The 17,962-nt window shown below is 46.7% G+C and overlaps 2 protein-coding genes across 2 annotated transcripts; one reads left to right on the forward strand and one right to left on the reverse strand.

Annotated features, from left to right (window-relative positions):
- The first annotated feature begins 5,090 nt into the window (after positions 1–5,090).
- Positions 5,091–6,945, forward strand: VC83_08364 (uncharacterized protein). Its single transcript, XM_024471916.1, has 2 exons — positions 5,091–5,952; positions 6,011–6,945. Exons 1-2 carry the CDS (start codon positions 5,247–5,249, stop codon positions 6,940–6,942), a joined length of 1,638 nt encoding a protein of 545 aa, XP_024320722.1. The 5' UTR covers positions 5,091–5,246; the 3' UTR covers positions 6,943–6,945.
- Positions 6,946–14,358: 7,413 nt separating this feature from the next.
- On the reverse strand, positions 14,359–17,935 carry VC83_08365 (uncharacterized protein; the record flags this gene model as incomplete). Its single annotated transcript, XM_024471917.1, has 4 exons — positions 16,891–17,935; positions 15,138–16,605; positions 14,830–14,993; positions 14,359–14,726 (listed from the first exon to the last, which is right to left on the reverse strand). The coding sequence occupies exons 2-4, from the start codon at positions 16,601–16,603 to the stop codon at positions 14,359–14,361; spliced, it is 1,998 nt and encodes a 665-aa protein (XP_024320767.1). The 5' UTR covers positions 16,604–16,605; positions 16,891–17,935.
- Positions 17,936–17,962: the final 27 nt, after the last annotated feature.

Below are 17,962 nucleotides of genomic sequence, written 5' to 3' on the forward strand. Positions count from 1 at the left end.
TATGGAATTAGCTTGATTCAATTAATAGGACTACTTCTTTTTAAAGAATTTAAGCCCCATTATTGTTCTGTGGCCTCTTTGCAATAGAAGAAGGCCTTGTAAGTGAAGGTAATTGATAATCACCATCGCTTTGACTTGGTGGTAGCCCTACTACGTCATTATCTAACTCTTGGTTGTTTACAAATGCGACCTCAACAAGTAAGGATTACAAGATTATTACCAGAATCATGTAGGTATGATCATATTCTCACACAAGAGACATTTTATGAACAAGTTCTATACACAGTTATCTCGACTCATAGCTCGTTCCGCTCAGTCAAGGATCCTGAATGGAAAAGGCTTGCTATCTTACAGAATCCTCACTATCCACTACCCTCAGCAACAACTATTCGAAACCTCTTAACAACAAAGCTCACACAAATCTAAGAAGAGATGCTACAAGATGTTGTGTAACGCTGACTTCTAAACGATAGAAGACACAGAGGTTTCTTGCGTAAGGTTGACTTGACAGAGGAGGCAGGGGATTAGACACAAAGGCTTTCCAAGTAACACGTTACAGTATTGTAAAGAATACTATATTGAGTTGAGCACGAAGCTCCTATCTAAGGAAATACTATCTACTTATATAGTGGCGTCGTGCCTCATGGATAATCTGGATAGTTGGCGGGTAGCTAGATATTCAGGATAGTTCGTGGATAGCTCAATATACAATATCCACTAGTTTCTGCAACTATCCATTAGCCCCGTCACATGGCAGCCTACCCTGCTTGCCCCCTGTGACTCACACGTCACGTTACTAGGCCCTGGCCCTGTAACCATGATGTCATGTTACTGTAGCCGTAACATGTTGTTCCTGGTTCAAAGATTGCATTATCGCTCGACTGTTGGTCAAGTGTTACTCGACTTTCGTTTATGGGTGTTATTGCATCGTTTATCGACCGTCATTAGAAAATACAAGAGGTCTTGATTGGCTTTGAACCTATATATACAGAGCATACTGGTGCTGAGTTATGTGGAATACTTGAAAAAGTTATCACAAGGCAGCATTTAGAAGGACGAATTATTACGACTGATAATGTGTCAAACAACACTTCGATGATGAGAGATGTGGAAATAATGCTTGATAGTATTGCGGACAACAAGCATTTTATTAGAGGAAAGGTACAACACATACCCTGCCTAGCTCACGTTATTCAACTTGCCCTTAGTGCTCTCCTTGGCTGAATTTGGATTACGCCAACAAATCAAGAGATCTTAATGAACTAGGAAGAAGAGAACTAGATGGATGGCCTTGCAAAGTTACAAAAAGACAAGGGTATCAGATTTAAACTTGGAAAGGTATATATTCTCTTGTTAGTTCTAGTAATCTTCTAGTAGCTTTTTCTAATATCTCATAGCTCTAGAAGCTCACTATCTTTGTTAATTCAATTAAAGGAATAGGTTTATGACTTTGCAAAAGGCAAACATGAACCAGGGTCAACCATCTCAGAGACTTCTTTGACTTATTCAAGATGTATCAACTTGATGGGATTTGACATGCCATATGCTTCTGCGAGCAGAGCAACTCAAGTCAATGTAAGGACAGAGGGCACCCAGCTCACAGTAATAGCATCTGAGAGTGCGAGTCGGAGGCTAAACGGATGCTATCCTATAGGTCTACTATGAAGGATACAAAAAAGATGAAGGGGGAACCCCGTTGAGTCTGTTTCCTTAAATACCCGAAACGGGCCCGACTCGGTTATCCCAACCCTAGCCCTGAACCTTCCAACGCAGCAGGTCTGCATCAACCCTGAACCCTACACCCTTACCGTCCCCCACTATAGTGTAACTCGCTATGTGCTCCTCTACTGGTTCGAAACCACACCGAGTCGGATTTCATGCTTGTAGTGACCGTAACAGCTCTGAGGCAGGTTCTTCGAGTATCTAGGTAAGGAGGCATCCTTACAGACTTACCCCTGAGTTCTCAGGCTCAACATTTGTTACAACTTGTCTAGACCACTTCACTACATCATACACCTGATTGCTACGTTGTGGAATAGTCTAAGCTACAACCTATATAAGTAGATAGTATTGAGCGAGTAGTGCGCAGCCTAATCGTCGGTGGTCGGCGAAAGCGAGTTGAAGCCCGAAAGCGAGATGAAGCCCGCCAGGGGTCTTGTACATAGCCGAAGAAGAGATTTACACACAAATTATATACGTTTCTCCCTTTCATCTATACACTTGTGACAAAACTGCTTCGTCGTCGTACTTGAAATCTAATACAATGGATGATGCCCTCCAATTCCTCCATGACAACCCTTCAGAAAAGCCTATAACTGCTGCACGAATATTCAATATAAATGTGAAGACCCTCAATACGAACCTCCGACGAGCGAAACTCAAAGCCCAGGCACCAAACCCTATTTACGGAGGCCAGAATAAGATACTTTCAGAGGCACAAATCAAGGCTATATACAATAATGTAGAGGATTCATATTTTGCGGGCTATGGGCCGTCAAAAGCGATGGTTTTTACAGCAATTGGCCACTTGCGGGCAGCGGAAATACCGCCTAAACCAGCACCTTCATGGCGCTGGTTTCAGAGATTTATAAAGAGCTCTTCGATCCTCTTTCGAGTTGTCAAAACGAAGCCAATTGCACGAGTCCGAGTTACGACCCATGATATTTCTGCGGTACAAGACTGGTTTGGAGTGTATTTGGCATGGTGTACTCAACACAATATCCAGCCACAGGATATTTATAACTTTGACGAGACTGGTTTTCGTGTTGGAGTAGCACCAGGGGAGGATGTAATAGTTCCTGTATCTATTACAGAAGTATGTATAATTCAGTACTTGTAACTTAATACAATTAAACTGACACTATTAAAGATGTATGTTCCAATGGCCGAAAACCGCAAATCTATTACCGTGATTGAGTCAATCTGTGCTGTTGGACAAGTGCTTCCACCAATTATCATTGTACAAGGACGACAACATATGGCATCTTGGTATAATGAGAAATTGACTGGCGATGAGCTTGTATTACTTTCAGACTCAGGATATACCAATAGCGAGCTCGCAATGCTATATTTGGAGCATTTTATTATTCATACAGGAGCTGGGCCTGATAAACCTCTAAAGGTCCTCCTTATGGACAGCCATATCAGTTATACAACACCAGAGTTGGATATACGGGCAACTTCAATGAATATCCATCCATATCCGCTTCCTTCGCATCTTACGCACATTATGCAGCCACTTGATGTTGGTGCTTTTCAACCTTATAAACACTGGCACAAGAAGGCAATTCAATATGCTATGCGTAATCTTGATATTGATTATAATATAGCTTCATTCTTTCAGGATTTGAACGAAATCCGCCAGCAGACGTTCAAGAAAGGAACAATCATTAGGTCCTTTCGTGAAGCTGGAATGTGGCCAATCAATTCTAAAGAAGCTCTCAAGAAAATGAAAGTTTATACGATTTGTGAGCGCACTCTTGATCCTCCACAAATTCCACAGACTCCAACAAAATTTGTGCATTCTGAGCTCAAATTACGGCACTGGCAAAGTAAAATACCATGTCTTTTGTCTAGTCCTTCAGCACGAGAATGGGATTCTTGGGCACGTGGTACAGAAAATGTACTTGTTCAAGGAGAACTGGCTATTCTACAGTATGATTTATTATCTACAAAAGTAGCTAATCAACAGAAGGCGAAGCTCAAAAGCCGCTCTGTCGCTCAAGCAAATACTGGTCCATTAACTGCTAAGGATGCATAGAAAAAGATTAATGACAAGGCTAGAAAAGACAAGGAAATTCAAGAGCGAAGGGCGAAATACAAAGCACGAGTAGTGCTTAATAAAGTCAAAAAGGAGCTTCATATTTGTGGAGTTGAGGCCCGTAGAGCAGAGCTTTCAAGAAAGCGGCAAGTTAGCCAGATGTTAAAGGCGAAGGAGGAGGTGCCTTCTGATTTACTTATTCCAATTCCAGATCCAGAAAAAATTGCGCAGGAATCAGAGCTTCAAGAAGAAGCCAATACTCAATTAATTTCAACGATGGGGTACGAATCACAGGCTGACGACGACGACGAGACGGGATTTATAAGATTCAGTGGATTGGATACAGACCTATTTGCGGACAGGGAGGACGAAAATTTAGACCCAGGGTTGTTTTAAATTTGGGAATAGCTTTAATTTTATCATATGATTCAATCACTCAATTGCTGGTATAGTTGTTTAGATAGTGGTTGTATTAGATTCTACATAGTTATGATATCTGGTAGGCTTCAACTCGCTTTCAGGCTTCAACTCGCTTTCAGGCTTCAACTCGCTTTCAGGCTTCAACTCGCTTTCAGGCTTCAACTCGCTTTCAGGCTTCAACTCGCTTTCAGGCTTCAACTCGCTTTCAGGCTTCAACTCGCTTTCAGGCTTCAACTCGCTTTCAGGCTTCAACTCGCTTTCAGGCTTCAACTCGCTTTCGCCGACCACCTGTAGGGTGGTCGGTGCGAACACCGACGATTACCTAGAGGGATGATGGTCCATCGGCTGTTCCCGATTATCCCTCCTAGATGATAGGCGGTCCACAATTTTTAGATAAAGTACCTAGTACCTACTACCTAGTAGTGAGTGAGTGGCGCGATGCTCGGGCTGATCATCTTAATTCCGTCCACATCGCCAGTTCTCACTTTCCTCAACTATAGCTATCATCTATCATCCTCTCTATTATGAGCCATATCCTGACACCTACCGTGCCTTCTACGTTGCCGTGCCTACTACGGTACCGTGCTTCTACGGTACAGTCTCTTATCTGATGGTCGATCGTAGTAGTCGGAGGGTTTCTGCAATCAAACCTGACTGAAATGTTGGCCCAGTGATATCTGGTAAAGGTTTCATCGGACCACTTGGTGGGGAGAGGTCATCGATACCATCGGTCAGGGGTGAGAGCCTTACAATGGAGCCAGGCGGGTTGCTTTACCTATTCCCAATACAAATAAAATACCTACCAACCAAAACTACAGCCTAAATATTGCACAAGACGCTAGTCCAGCTACAGTTATGATGTCAGGACAAACAGATCCTGGATCTTGTATACAGCCACGCGACCAGTTGGACACTACACTGCAAGCTCATTCATCATCATTCAGGGTTCCGTTTCTTCCCTTATCTGTTCTAAAAGCTCTGTCCTATATGGCTTCGTCCAAAGTTGTAGTCTTTGTCTCGCAGAGTTGTCCCAGTTTCATCGACATCTTGCGCTGTGGGTGCCACTATGTGGTCGTACGTTCAATATCGAAGGATTGGGAAACATGCCACGGAGGAAATAAGGAAGACGTCTCGCATGGCTAGCGACCACAGTAGTCACGCCGTGGAAGACCTTTTGGCCGTCGCAAGAGGGAGGGCACCGTTATCCGGTGGCCTTTCTGCATTGCCGTTAGAGGGCGGTAGGTCCTCGGCCAATCGAGAACAGCACGATAGAAGGAAAAAGTCAAGCAACAAGATCACGGTGCGCATCTCTGGAGAAGACGACCCTCTTGACCCGCGCAATTGGTCACTACTGTCAAGATGCAAGAACATTGCCATCTTGTCCCTCTTGATCTTTGTCCAGGCATGGGCTGGCGCTGCCGGGTCTATAGCGAATACAGCAGCCAGCCAGGAGTTCCATGTTGGAAAAGTCGCAGAGAACCTATCAACTGCCATGTATCTTTTTGGTATCGGCTCTGGCTCGCTCTTTGTGGGCCCCCTGGCAGAAACGGTTGGAAGAAATCCAACGTATCTTGTGGCAACATTTGTATACCTCTTGTTTGTCCTTGGGTCGGCCTTGACTCCCACATTTGGTGGGCAAGTCTTCTGCCGCTATTGTGTTGGTCTCTTCTCTAGCGCAACATTGGCCATCAATGGCTCGAGCGTAAGAGATCAGTTTCGTCCTGTTAAAAGAGCCTTCGTATTCCCGGTTATTGCCTGGGCTAACGTTGCAGGTACTGGTCATCTGTCGCGCTTTTTCTTTGGCTTCACTAACATTTGTTCTGGCTATAGCTCCTGTTATATCACCTATCGTAGGTGGCTGGATATTATCAAACAACCAGCTGGGTTGGCGTTGGACCGAGTGGGTAACATTAATCATCTCCAGCGGAGCGTTCCTTATTGCGCTCTTGTTTTTACCGGAAACCTATCTTCCAATTCTTCTCGACTGGAAAGCAAAGCACCTTCGCCGTGTGACTGGAGATTCACGATACGTTTCGGAGCACTCTGAGTCAGCCTCGTATGTCAATAGAATGAAACACATCATCAGACTTCCTGTTACATTCTTTAGGACGGAACCAGTTGTTGCCGTATTTGGAGGATACCTTGTTCTTCTTTACACCCTCCTGTTCACTTTTCTTTCGGGTTTCGACTACATCTTTAAACAAACCTATCAATTGTCTACGAGTCTCACCGGTGCATGCTTTGCCGCCATTGCAGCTGGCTCAACAGCTTTTACACTCTGCGCACCTGGGTTATATAGCTGGGCGCGTAGGAAGACGGAATATGTCCACAGATCCTCCATAAAACCCGAGTTTAGACTGTGGCCCGCGATCTTGACCGCGCCGTTGCTTCCCATTTCTCTTTTTTGGCTCGGCTGGGCCAGTAACCCGACCATATCGATCTGGTGTGGTCTCGCGGCTTGCTTCGTATTTGGCGTGGTGATCATAGCAATCTATGTCAGTACCTATGAGTACATTATTGATAGCTATGGCAACCATTCAGCGATAGCTCTTGCGAGCATTACTATGGTGCGCTACTTGATTGCAGGTGGTATGGTCATAGCAGCACGTCCCATGTATGAAGGGATTGGCGTGCATTGGACATTGACTTTCCTAGGTTGTATCGCGGTGATATTGGCCCCCGCACCACTTATTTTCTGGCGATATGGTGCGAAGCTTAGGGAAAAGAGTTCGTACGCAAAGGGAGATGCAGAGGATACATAGCAGTCAAAAGATAGTTTTAAGTTAAGTTGTACGAATAGACTCTCTATATTCTTATGGGGCAATCTTTAACAGACAGTGTATTAGATAGTATTATACTTTTTTGTAACCAGTGAGTATACGATACGACGCACTAGCACTGGTTAATACGATACGGAGCCCGTATACTGGCCGTATACGGGCCGTATTAACCACGTGCCCTCCACATACGCCCTTACTCACTCCCTACCCGCCATAACTTCTCTTCTCGCGCCCATTGACAGACAAGACGCTAAATACACACTGTTAGCCGCTGCATATCATTCGTAACCACTAGGGCAGATTAATATGGCGTTGTAGATACTGTCTAAAGGAGTATCTTGAGTCTAGCGGAACGAAGATTATTACAAGGCACGTAAAAGAACATGACATCGATATATCCTCTACTTAGGAAGCTCGAACTACCTTAATTTAAAGCAGCATCGCTAATGCTTTTGATAAAGCTAAGGATGCGAATTATAAACGCTACTGTCTCTCTACTATTACAACTAGACCCTACTGTTGTTAAGCAGCTATATGTACGATGGATTACAACTTGTAGAGTCCCTTTCTATATAGCAACACTATTAGAATTTAGGGCATTACTCTACTACCTTAATCTAGAGATTGATAACTAGCTACTAAACTCTATTCTAACAATACAGACCTGGATGTTACATACATACGAGGCTCAAAAGAAACAAATCAAACGTAATGTACAATCAGCTCTCTCAAAAGCCCTTGTAATTCTAGGCATAATCGCACACTATGTATCCGAAACTAGCCAATTAGAATGCTCTGTTCTTGCATTACAAGAACTAGATTATTGGTGAGCAGCATTATAGTAATATTTATAGTAATTAGCTAACATAACGTACATGTATAGCGAAAGCGCCAAACAAGCGAAAGCGCCAAAATGATGCGGTGACCAAACCCCCCAACTAAATGTTAAATTCCTCAACAACAAAACATGCCCCATAAAAACGATGAAAGCCAATTAGTGCTAGCTATCCAGGCTATGCAAAGCGACCCAAAGTTACGCCTTCGAGTTGCTGCTAGGATCTATTCTGTGGACCACCGCAAGCTAGGTCGTCGTCTAGAAGGTGTACCTTCACGACGCGATATCCAAGCCAACTCACGGAAATTAACTAACCTAGAGGAGTCCGTCCTTGTTCAGTATATACTCGACCTAGCTGCCAAAGGGTTTCCTCCTCGGCTGTCTGTTGTTGAAGATATGGCAAGTCGACTACTTGCAACACGCGACGCGTCACGCGTTGGGTCGCGTTGGGCTTCAAACTTTGTTAAGCGGCGTGTAGAGCTCCAGACACGCTTTCAGCGCAAATACGACTACCAGAGGGCTAAGTGCGAAGATCCAGAAGTTATTAATGGCTGGTTTGAGCTTGTGCGTAACACAATTGCGAAATATGGTATCGATGAAGCAGATATCTACAACTTTGATGAGACTGGGTTTATGATGGGCGTTATCTCAACTGCTATGGTTGTAACAAGCTCAGACGGGCGGGCAAAAGCAAAGAAGGTACAGCCTGGTAATCGGGAATGGGTTACAGTAATCCAAGGCGTTAGTTCTCAAGGTTGGGCAGTACCACCATTTATCATTGTTGCAGGCAAAAACCACCTTACATCTTGGTATGAGAATAGTGGATTTTCAAGCGATTGGGTGATTTCTGTTACTGAAAATGGCTGGACTACAAACGAGAGAGGCATGGATTGGATTCAGCACTTTGAGAAGCATACAAAGGCCCGGAGTGTTGGTGGTTATCGCTTGTTAGTCCTTGATGGTCATGAGAGCCACCACTCAGATGAGTTTGAGGAGTACTGCAAGGAACACAACATTATTACGCTTTGTATGCCTGCTCACTCTTCTCATCTACTCCAGCCACTTGATGTTGGCTGTTTCGGCCCGTTAAAGCAGGCCTATGGTCGGCAAATTGAAGATATGATGCAGGCTCATATTTCTCATATTACAAAGGATGACTTCTTTCCTGCCTTCCACGCTGCATTTAACACTACAATGACGGAAAGTAACATTTGAGGCGGGTTCCGAGGGGCAGGGCTTCTTCCATTTGACCCTGAGAGAGTGATATCTACACTTGATCTTAAGTTAAGGACACCAACGCCTCCAAGCTCCCGCCCAGGTACTGCTCAACCTTGGGTTTCTCAGACACCAAACAACCCAATTGAAGCTATGTCACAGTCTACATTTATTAAAACTCGGATTTCACGCCATCAAAATAGCTCTCCAACCTCAATCTATGCAGCTGTTGACCAGTTTACAAAGGGTGCATCGCAAATAATGCATCAATTAGCACTGCTAAAGGGAGAGAACCAAAACCTACGACAGGCAAATGAAGTACTAAGCAAGCGCCGGAGAGCTAGGAAAACACGACTACAGCAAGGAGGATCACTTAGTCAACAAGGGGCGCAAGAGCTACAGGATGAGAGGGATGTTGTGCAGCAGGTAGAGCAGGAAATAAGGGCAAGCCGTGGTCGGAAGCCAAGGGAAGAAACCCGTGCCCGTCGCTGTGGCAAGTGTGGTGAGACTGGGCACAATGCGCGCACGTGTCAGATTGTAATAGACACCTCTGAGGAAGAGGACTCCGAGTAGTTTCAATTGATTTCTAATGTTGTGGTAGATTTATCGCAATGTTTGTCGTGAGGGTAGATAATTTTGGCGCTTTCGCTTGTTTGGCGCTTTCGCTATACATGTACGTTAGTAGATATTGAAATATAAAGACCTAGTCTAAATTTCAGTGCTAAACTAATATCTTAAGGACTACTAAATAGATTATTCCTAAATGATTCGGTACAAATTCAACTAAATAGGAAATGCTAGAAATACATTTTTAATATATATTATGAAGTTGTTGTTGAGTTATTATCTTGTAAATTTCTCAATTTTAGGTGGGAAGTTCAGTGATCACTTCGCCCTAGGTGATCACTTCAACTGTATATGTTATATCAGTGTGTAGCAAATCGTGATTCAGCATGATTCACCCCAAATCAGATTCGATTCATGATCTGATTTGAGCTATTTCTTGATGGTTTGAATCATGATTCAGCAAGTATTCGAATGATCCGAATACTTGCCAAGATGTCTAGGATGTCCAAGCATCTAGCAGTAAGGACTTACTGTCGTCCTTAATATATAGCTTTTTAGATTGACATTTAATACATTCAATCATTAAATTATCATCATTATGAGTGATTCTGAGTTCTCTAATGCCCCTGAGGATCTTGATGATCATGTTATTTATGAAGATAACAGTAATGATGGTGTATTCTCATCGCCTCGCTATCATTACCACAAACCAGTACCGCAAACAGCTACCAGTCACTCATTCTGCTCTTTTTACAAAGAATCTATATTCTCGTACTAAGAGGCTCTCCTAATAAGATGCAATATGCTTGTACATAAGAAGGCTGTTCATATATGCCTAAAGCTAAACCAGTATCGCAAAATACAACAAGCAATTTATAGAGACATATTGAGCTAAAGCATCCAACTATCTTTGAAGAATCTTCAAAATCTACTCGAAAACTTCAGAATAAAGACAATATCCGCCCTTAGAACCATGCATCTTTGTCTAGACTCTTCAAGCCAAATCCTCATGGTACAACTCTAGTGTCAGGCACCAAATTCTGAGAATTGTTACTTGCATTCATCATTATAAATAATCTACCTATGAGATTAGTAGATAAATTCTCATTCTAGCAGCTAGTACATTACCTCAATCCTTCAGTCTTGAGTATTTCTTCAACGTCTTTGAAAGGGACCTACATAGGCAATTTTGTTATCATTGAGGGCAATTACTGTAAGGACACAGGGCACCCAGCTCACAGTAATAGCATATGAGAGTGCGAGTCAGAGGCTAAATGGATGCTATCCTATAGGTCTACTATGAAGGATACAAAAAAGATAAAGAGAGGAACCCCCGTTGGGTCAATCTCCTTAAGTACCCGAAACGGGTCCGACTCAGCTAACCTGCCTTCACTCTCACCACGTGACCGTAACTTGTCTGACTCAGATACCTTTCGTCATTGAGGGAGAGGGACCCCGTTGGGTCAATCCCCTTAAGTACCCAAAACGGGTCCGACTCGGCTAACCTGCCTTAACTCTTTTCTGTCACTGAGGGACAAGCATCCTTACAATTACAACTGGAACTGCAGAATCATATTACAGCAGGTGGGTGATTATCACTTACGACTAATGCTTAGACTGCTATAAAACAGATCATGCTGCTGTTACCGTACACTGGATATCAAAAGATTGGGTCTAACATTCAAGAATCCTAGATGTGATAAATGTCACGATTCACCAAGGCATAGGGCGCCAGTTGGGTATTATGAATTAAACTCAATCTAAAGAAGAAAGGAAAGACAAGAGGAGCACTCGAGCAGTGGCTCGATCTATATACAGTTATGTTGTTGTGGAGTGAATTCTCTTTAGCGAGACCAGTTCTGAGAATTCACTCCACAACTGAAAACTTCACTCCAACTCCGGAAAGCTCCCCACACCCCTGAACCCTCACTCAAGCTGCAAGGCGCACTTGATATCGTAACAATAAATCTTGAACTATTCATTCTGGTGAATACCTAGCTTAGCAATTACTCTCAGTTACAGATGATTTCAAAATTACACATGGAGTCTTTACTATCACAAGAGACAATGCATCAAATAATACAGCAGTGCTAAACCAATATGAATCAAGAGCAGCAGATGTTCTAACAACAACAAATCAGCCATGGAGCTTTACTGTTAAAGATGGCGATGTACGATGTATGGCACATATTATAAATCTAGCTGTTCAAGCAGCTCTTACTCGAGTTCAAGAGGGTTTAGCTTATACTCGGATTAATGCTATCTATTCCAAAAAAGAAGAAGTTGTTGATGCTTTAACAAAGCTCCGCAAGCACATCTATGTGTTTAGGAATCGTCGAGGGTGAAGGATAGTCTTCATTCTCACGCTATAGCTGCTGGAATCAAGCCTGTTACTCTTACAATTGATATGCCAGTACGATGGAACTTAACATATCATATGCTTCAAAATGCATTGTCAATGGAGGCACCAATTGTCACGGTTCACCAAGGCATAGGGCGCCAGTTGGGTATCTAGAGAAGGAAGGAAAGAGAAGAGGAGCACTCGAGCAGTGGCTCAATCTATATACAGCTATGTTGTTGTGGAGTGAATTCTCTTTAGCGAGACCAGTTCTGAGAATTCACTCCACAACTGAAAACTTCGCTCCAACCCCGGAAAGCTCCCCACACCCCTGAACCCCTACTCAAGCTGCAAGGCGCACTTGATGTCATAACACCAACAATCACAGCGCTTTGTGCATCACAGACTCTTGATATAAGCATGCGTGATATCTAGATTTCTTCGAAAGAATGGGAATTACTTCATGCTCTTCCAGAGTTCTTTGAGATTTTTAAGCGTATCTCAGAAAAGATGCAAGCAGATGGGTATCCAACACTTAACTACTGTGTTCCATATTATCTACGACTAATAGATAAAATGATCAAGAAGACTGTTAGGCATACATGTATCAACGAAGCTTGTACTGCTGCATTCAACAAATTAGACGACTATTTCTCACTTGCAACAAGCCAACGGTCAAGCCATTCAACAGTTGCAACAGTATGTGATCCTCGGTTTAATTTTAGTATATTTGACTTCTATTTGCCTGAAAGCTTTTATAACACAAGCAAAGAACGAGCAAGAGCACAGTTTGCAGCTTGTTATAACAAGTATAAAGCACGGGACAATGATATTCGAGCAGAGGAAATGGATGCTATGCTTGATAACGAGGATGAGGATATACCTCAAGAAGTGGACTCTGAGGATGAGATGTTTAAGCATCGAAAGCGTATACTTCAAGAGGTTGAATGGAGACGGTGGCTTAATGAGCCAGGAGTTGATAAGCCTGAGACTAATATCCTTAAATATTAGCAAGCAAAGCAGTATCAGTATCCAATAATGCACAAATAGCTCGAGACTATTTAGCTATTCCAGCAACATCAGCAGCATCAGAACGGGTCTTCAAGGAGCTGACATTGTCACAAAGAAAAGGAATAGACTATTGCCTTCAACAATTAGATATTTACTATGTCTACGGGATTGGGGGATAATTGTCGACGATGAGGATGTCGAAGATGCAAGTGAAGATATAGGTTAATAGTTAAATATTTCCATATTTTTCAATATTCTCAAAGATTCGAATCATGACTCGAATTAGATGAGTCATGATTCGGCGAATACCTCAAAAATATGAATGAATCACCGAATCGCCGAATTGTATTCGGGAGGTGATTCGCCGGGCACTGCGTTATATGCTTTAGTTTTCAACACACCATCTTTATTATCTAGTATCCGAAACCACAATAAAGAGCCATACGAAATTAAGAAAAGGTGGACAGGACGGTCGAACTATACGCAGCCTTTACAGTACTGTCCATGGACAATGGCACAAGGGACGCAATTATTATCACCTTTGACAGGAATCCTAGCCAATTTATTCTGGCACATAGTAAAGCACAGTGGAGAGCGTGCTTCGGGTATTCAGGGGGGGTATCTTATGTGACGGAGCTGAAGCTTAAGCATGACGAACAGCGAGACATATCTTTAAAACTTCGCAAGGAACGGGACAGGGCACTCAACGATCGAAAAAAGTATTGGGACGAACGCGATAAATATTGGAGGCAACGAGACAGTATTAATACAGATCACTTTGTACTGAATTGGAACGAGATCGAGCTCTAGGGGAACGAGGTAATGCTCGCAAGCAACGAGATAGAGCATATGAAGAACGCGACGAGCTCCGTAAGGCGAAACTTAAGAGTGATGAGAAATATGACAAGTTGAGCCAGCTGTTTTTGGAAAGACACCAATGTCTCTAGGGGTTAAAGTCTTCGAGGGGCTTACGGAGTTCATGGCGGAAAAAGACAGCACGTACGTACTCTAATTCCATCGATCCCCTGTTACTAATTAGAAAACCATCGGGTTTAGATATATTCAGCTCACTTGTGTTCATCTTTGTCCGTCTTTTTTTTGGAGCGCACTAGGGGTTGGTTAGTGAGGACGGCCTGGTTGGATAAGAGGGTGGTTTTAGGTTTGGATGGCTGTGTGTAGCGGGGGGTGGGAGGGGGGCGGCGAACTGGTAACGTGAGATGACGGGTATGTGTGCTGCGTACGCACCGATATACACTCATGTGCATCGGGAATAATAAGTCTATTATGCATATCCATATAATCATCATCAGAAAATCAGAAAAACCTCCCATAAATACGAAACCCCCACGTAAACACCTCCAATCAAAAAGAAAAAAGCGTCCATTGCAACCCCCCTTCTTCTCCCCTTAAAGGTATTTCAGATCATAAAATCTTAAACCCTCTCAACCCTCTCCCCCGCATCCCCCGCCGTCTCCCCATAATAATCCGGATTCACATGACCCGGCCCCGCCGGCCCCCCCGGCGCCGGCCCTGAATGCGCTGAATGCGCCTCATACCCCCCCATCGGCGGGGCATGGTACGCGCCCGATGGCGGGACAGGAGGTGGTGGGAAGGCGGTTGGGGCGTTGGGGTCGGGGTGTGCGCCGTGGTTTGCGTCTGGGTATGGGTGCGCGTCGGGGTAGGGGTGGGAGGGAGGTTGGGTGGAGTGGTTGGGGTAGTAGGCGCCGCCGGAGGCGTGGGGGGGGGAGGGGGAGTAGTCGGCTGAGCGGTGGGAGGAGGGGTAGGAGCCCGATGAGTAACCTAGGGGGTGTTAGTTGGTGTGCGTGGATGAAAGGGGTAGACGGGGAGTTAGGCGGGGTAGGTAGATGAATAAAAGAATGTGTTATGTCAGGGGTATACGCACGTCTCTCCCTCGCAGCCTCCTCCTCCCTCCTCTTCCTCCTCGCCTTATACTTCCTCACCCCCACCGCCGCAGCCGTCGCCGCCGCCGCCCCACCCAAGACATCCCTCGTGCGACTCTTACTCCTGCTTCGACTCCTGCTTCGGCTCAGGCTTCGACTCAAACCCCTGCTACGGGTATTAGCATCAAACTCAGATCTTCTCCCAAAATCCCTCCCCCGCACCCTTGGCACGGGCGCGGCAATCCCGAGAACGGGACTGGGATGATATTCTTCTTCACGACGACCAGTAAGGAGACCGGGATCCGCGTACCCTCTCTCTAGCCCGCGGCTGTGCAGCGGCTGCGCGCCGTACTCCACCAACCCGGGGCGCTCGTAATCATCATCATACCTCCTACCGCCGCGGCTGCGGCTACGACTCTTACTACGGCTCAGGCTCGATACGCCTCTCTCGCCCTCCTGCTTCGCCTTGCGGCGCTCATACAACCCCGCGGCTGCTGCTGTCGCCAGTCCCGCAGCCGCGAGCTCCGCTCCCGTCCGGACCCGGGATTTACTCCTCGTCCGCTCGCCCTTGCGGGATTTAGAGCGCGCGCGCACAGCCTGCACGATCGCTAGCGCTGCTGCCCCCGCCGCTCCGGCCTTCGCAATGCTCTGCCGCCGATTCTTCGGATCGGAGTGACGGCCCTCGCTCGCTGCGCGGCCTGCGCGGCTGCGGCTGCGCGTGCGGCTGCGGCCGCGGCCTTCCTCTGCGCGCGTGGTATCGTGGCGGTCTTTGAGGTATTTACCTGCCGCGAGGGCAGCGACGCTTAGCGCTGCGGCACCGAGGCCCATTTTAAGTTTCGAGTGCTCTGGGCTGGGCGAGCGGCGATGGCGCGAGTATGAGCGCGACTGCCGGCGGTGTCCGTAGTGGCTGTACGCGCGTGTTGCGAGCTGGGCACCGATAGCGCCGAGGGCAGCGCCGGAAGCGAGGTTCGCGCCTTTGTTCTGGCGGACGCCGGATTTGGATCGCCGGCGCGAGATGAGTGCTGCGGCAGCGGCGCCAGCAGCGGCGCCCTCAGCGAGGCGCAGCTTATGGTGCGGGCTGTGGGAACGGGAGCGGGAGCGGCGGGTGGTGCGGCGGACGACTTTCTCTTCGTTGCTCCACTCGCCGGAGCTGTCGGAGCCGCGGCGGCGGATCACCTTGCGCTCGGAGACGTAGTCTTCTTCTGGACGGCCGGTGTCACGGACCTCGTGCCGGCGATAGTAGACGTCTTCCTCTCTGCGCGGTTCGCGCTCGCGCTCGCGGTGGACCACGACTGGCTGCGGTGCGGGAGGGGCCTCGGGCCGCTTGTGTCTAATCACCAGTGGAGCTGCCACAGGATCGGGTCGTCCGTAGTACTCGGTTTCGCGGGTGACGAGATCGTAGCCCGGCCCACCGCTGCGCTCAATGATGCGCACATCCTCCTCTCTCTCCCAGGTCTGTTCGCGCTCCCACAGTCGGAGGGGCTGTTCACGTTCCCGCTCCCGCTCGCGCTCATACACCAGTGTCCGGCTACGCGCCGGCTCGTTCCGCCCGTGGTTGGATTCGCGCTCGCGCTCGTAGTCATGGGAGCGCGGTGCGTACTCGAAGCGCTCGACGCGCGTGTCGTGGGTGACTTCGATGCGCGGGCGCTCGTAGTCGGATTGCGGGGAGGGAGAGCGTGCGACGCGATAGCGATGCACGGTTGTCTTGTAGGAGCGCTCGTCGTCGGAGTAGTCGTCGTCGCGGTAGCGCGAGCGCGTGCGCACAATCTCAGGCATGGCTGTGGTGGGTGTGAGTGTGAGATGTCGGTGTTGTGAGAAGATGAGGAGATGAAGACGTGAGAATGTGAAGAGGAGGGAATGAGAGATGACGGTGATGATGGTGGGGTGGAATTCCCGCAAGGATATTTAAGTGGAGCCTGGAATGCCTGCTCAGCCCCTGTGTGGGGATTCTGGAACCGTGGAAGAAGGAAAAGAGGCAAAGATAGCGGGGCTTTGCTGACAGATGTGTGTATATTTATTTATTCGGGGAGGAGGAGGGAGGCCGAGAAAAGGAAGGATTTTACCTGGTCGGATAGACTTGGCTGGGTCTCTGTCTGTCCGTCCTTGGTCCTCTGTCCTCGCCTTTCTTTTGGTGTGGGAAGGAATGGCGGGGTGTAGTGAGAGATAGACAAGGATGTGGCGATTTGGCGAGGAGCTGTGAGACTTGATTCGGAGAGGGCTGGAACAGTGATGCAGTGAGATAGTAGACCGAAGAAGATGTCAGCAAGGCAGTGGGTGAAGCAACGTAAGGCACAACGGCACCGCCGTCTTCGTTCACAGCAATGCGGATGGTGAAGACGAGCTGGAGCTGGAGGTGAAGATGAAGATATGTATGAATGACAGAGGGAGAGTATGGACGACGAAACAAAACGCCGCCGTCAGCACCAGTAGTAGTACTCCACTGCCCTGCGCAGTGTGCTCGGGTGAATAATCAATCCATCCAAACAATGGAGAGTCCACATCCACAGCCGATGCGGTGCAAGTCATCAGCTGGCCCCTCCAGGGAACCGGGAAGAGCCCATGTACTGGTCGTACTCGATGCCTGGGCGCTCTTGGTCAGTTCTCCTCTATCCACTCAAGGAAACCTCAACTCACCCAATCACCCAATCGGCCTATCACCAGCCACCCGGTCTGCATAGTTAACTTAGTAGTACTGTAGAGTCTTTCTGTCGCAGGGCTGATGACGCACCTGTCTGTGGCGATCCGGTGTGGAGAATCAACGATCAGCGATCAATGGGTAGCACTGGCAGTTCTAGCTTGGCCTTGACGCAGCCTTGCGCGTGGTGTATTGAGGGTCGGTCAAGTCTCAGGTGTGAAGAATCGACTCGAGAGTCGAGTATTGTGCGTCAAGAACCCAGTTCGAGTATGCATGAACGCATGTATGTATGTGTATATATGTGTATACGTCTGGCTGCCTCTGTGCATGTCTGTCTATCTTCTGTGTGTATGACTGCCTTTCATCTGCATGAATGTATATACCCAGTACGATAAATCACATCCACGTATGTTTCGGCGATGATGAGGGCGTATTGAAAGAGCCTCATGGGTGAGATGGTGAGATGGTGAGATGGTGAGATGGTGAGATGGTAAGATGGT

The sequence above is a fragment of the Pseudogymnoascus destructans genome (assembly GCF_001641265.1).
Source record: "Pseudogymnoascus destructans isolate 20631-21 unplaced genomic scaffold scaffold_24, whole genome shotgun sequence".
Lineage (NCBI taxonomy): Eukaryota > Fungi > Ascomycota > Leotiomycetes > Thelebolales > Thelebolaceae > Pseudogymnoascus > Pseudogymnoascus destructans.

Bases quoted from the DNA above. Each gene is read 5' to 3' on its own strand.
- VC83_08364 (XM_024471916.1), top strand. From the start codon at position 5,247: ATGTGGTCGTACGTTCAATATCGAAGGATTGGGAAACATGCCACGGAG. The intron at 5,953-6,010 runs GTACTGGTCATC...TTCTGGCTATAG, and splicing joins TGCCTGGGCTAACGTTGCAG to CTCCTGTTATATCACCTATC.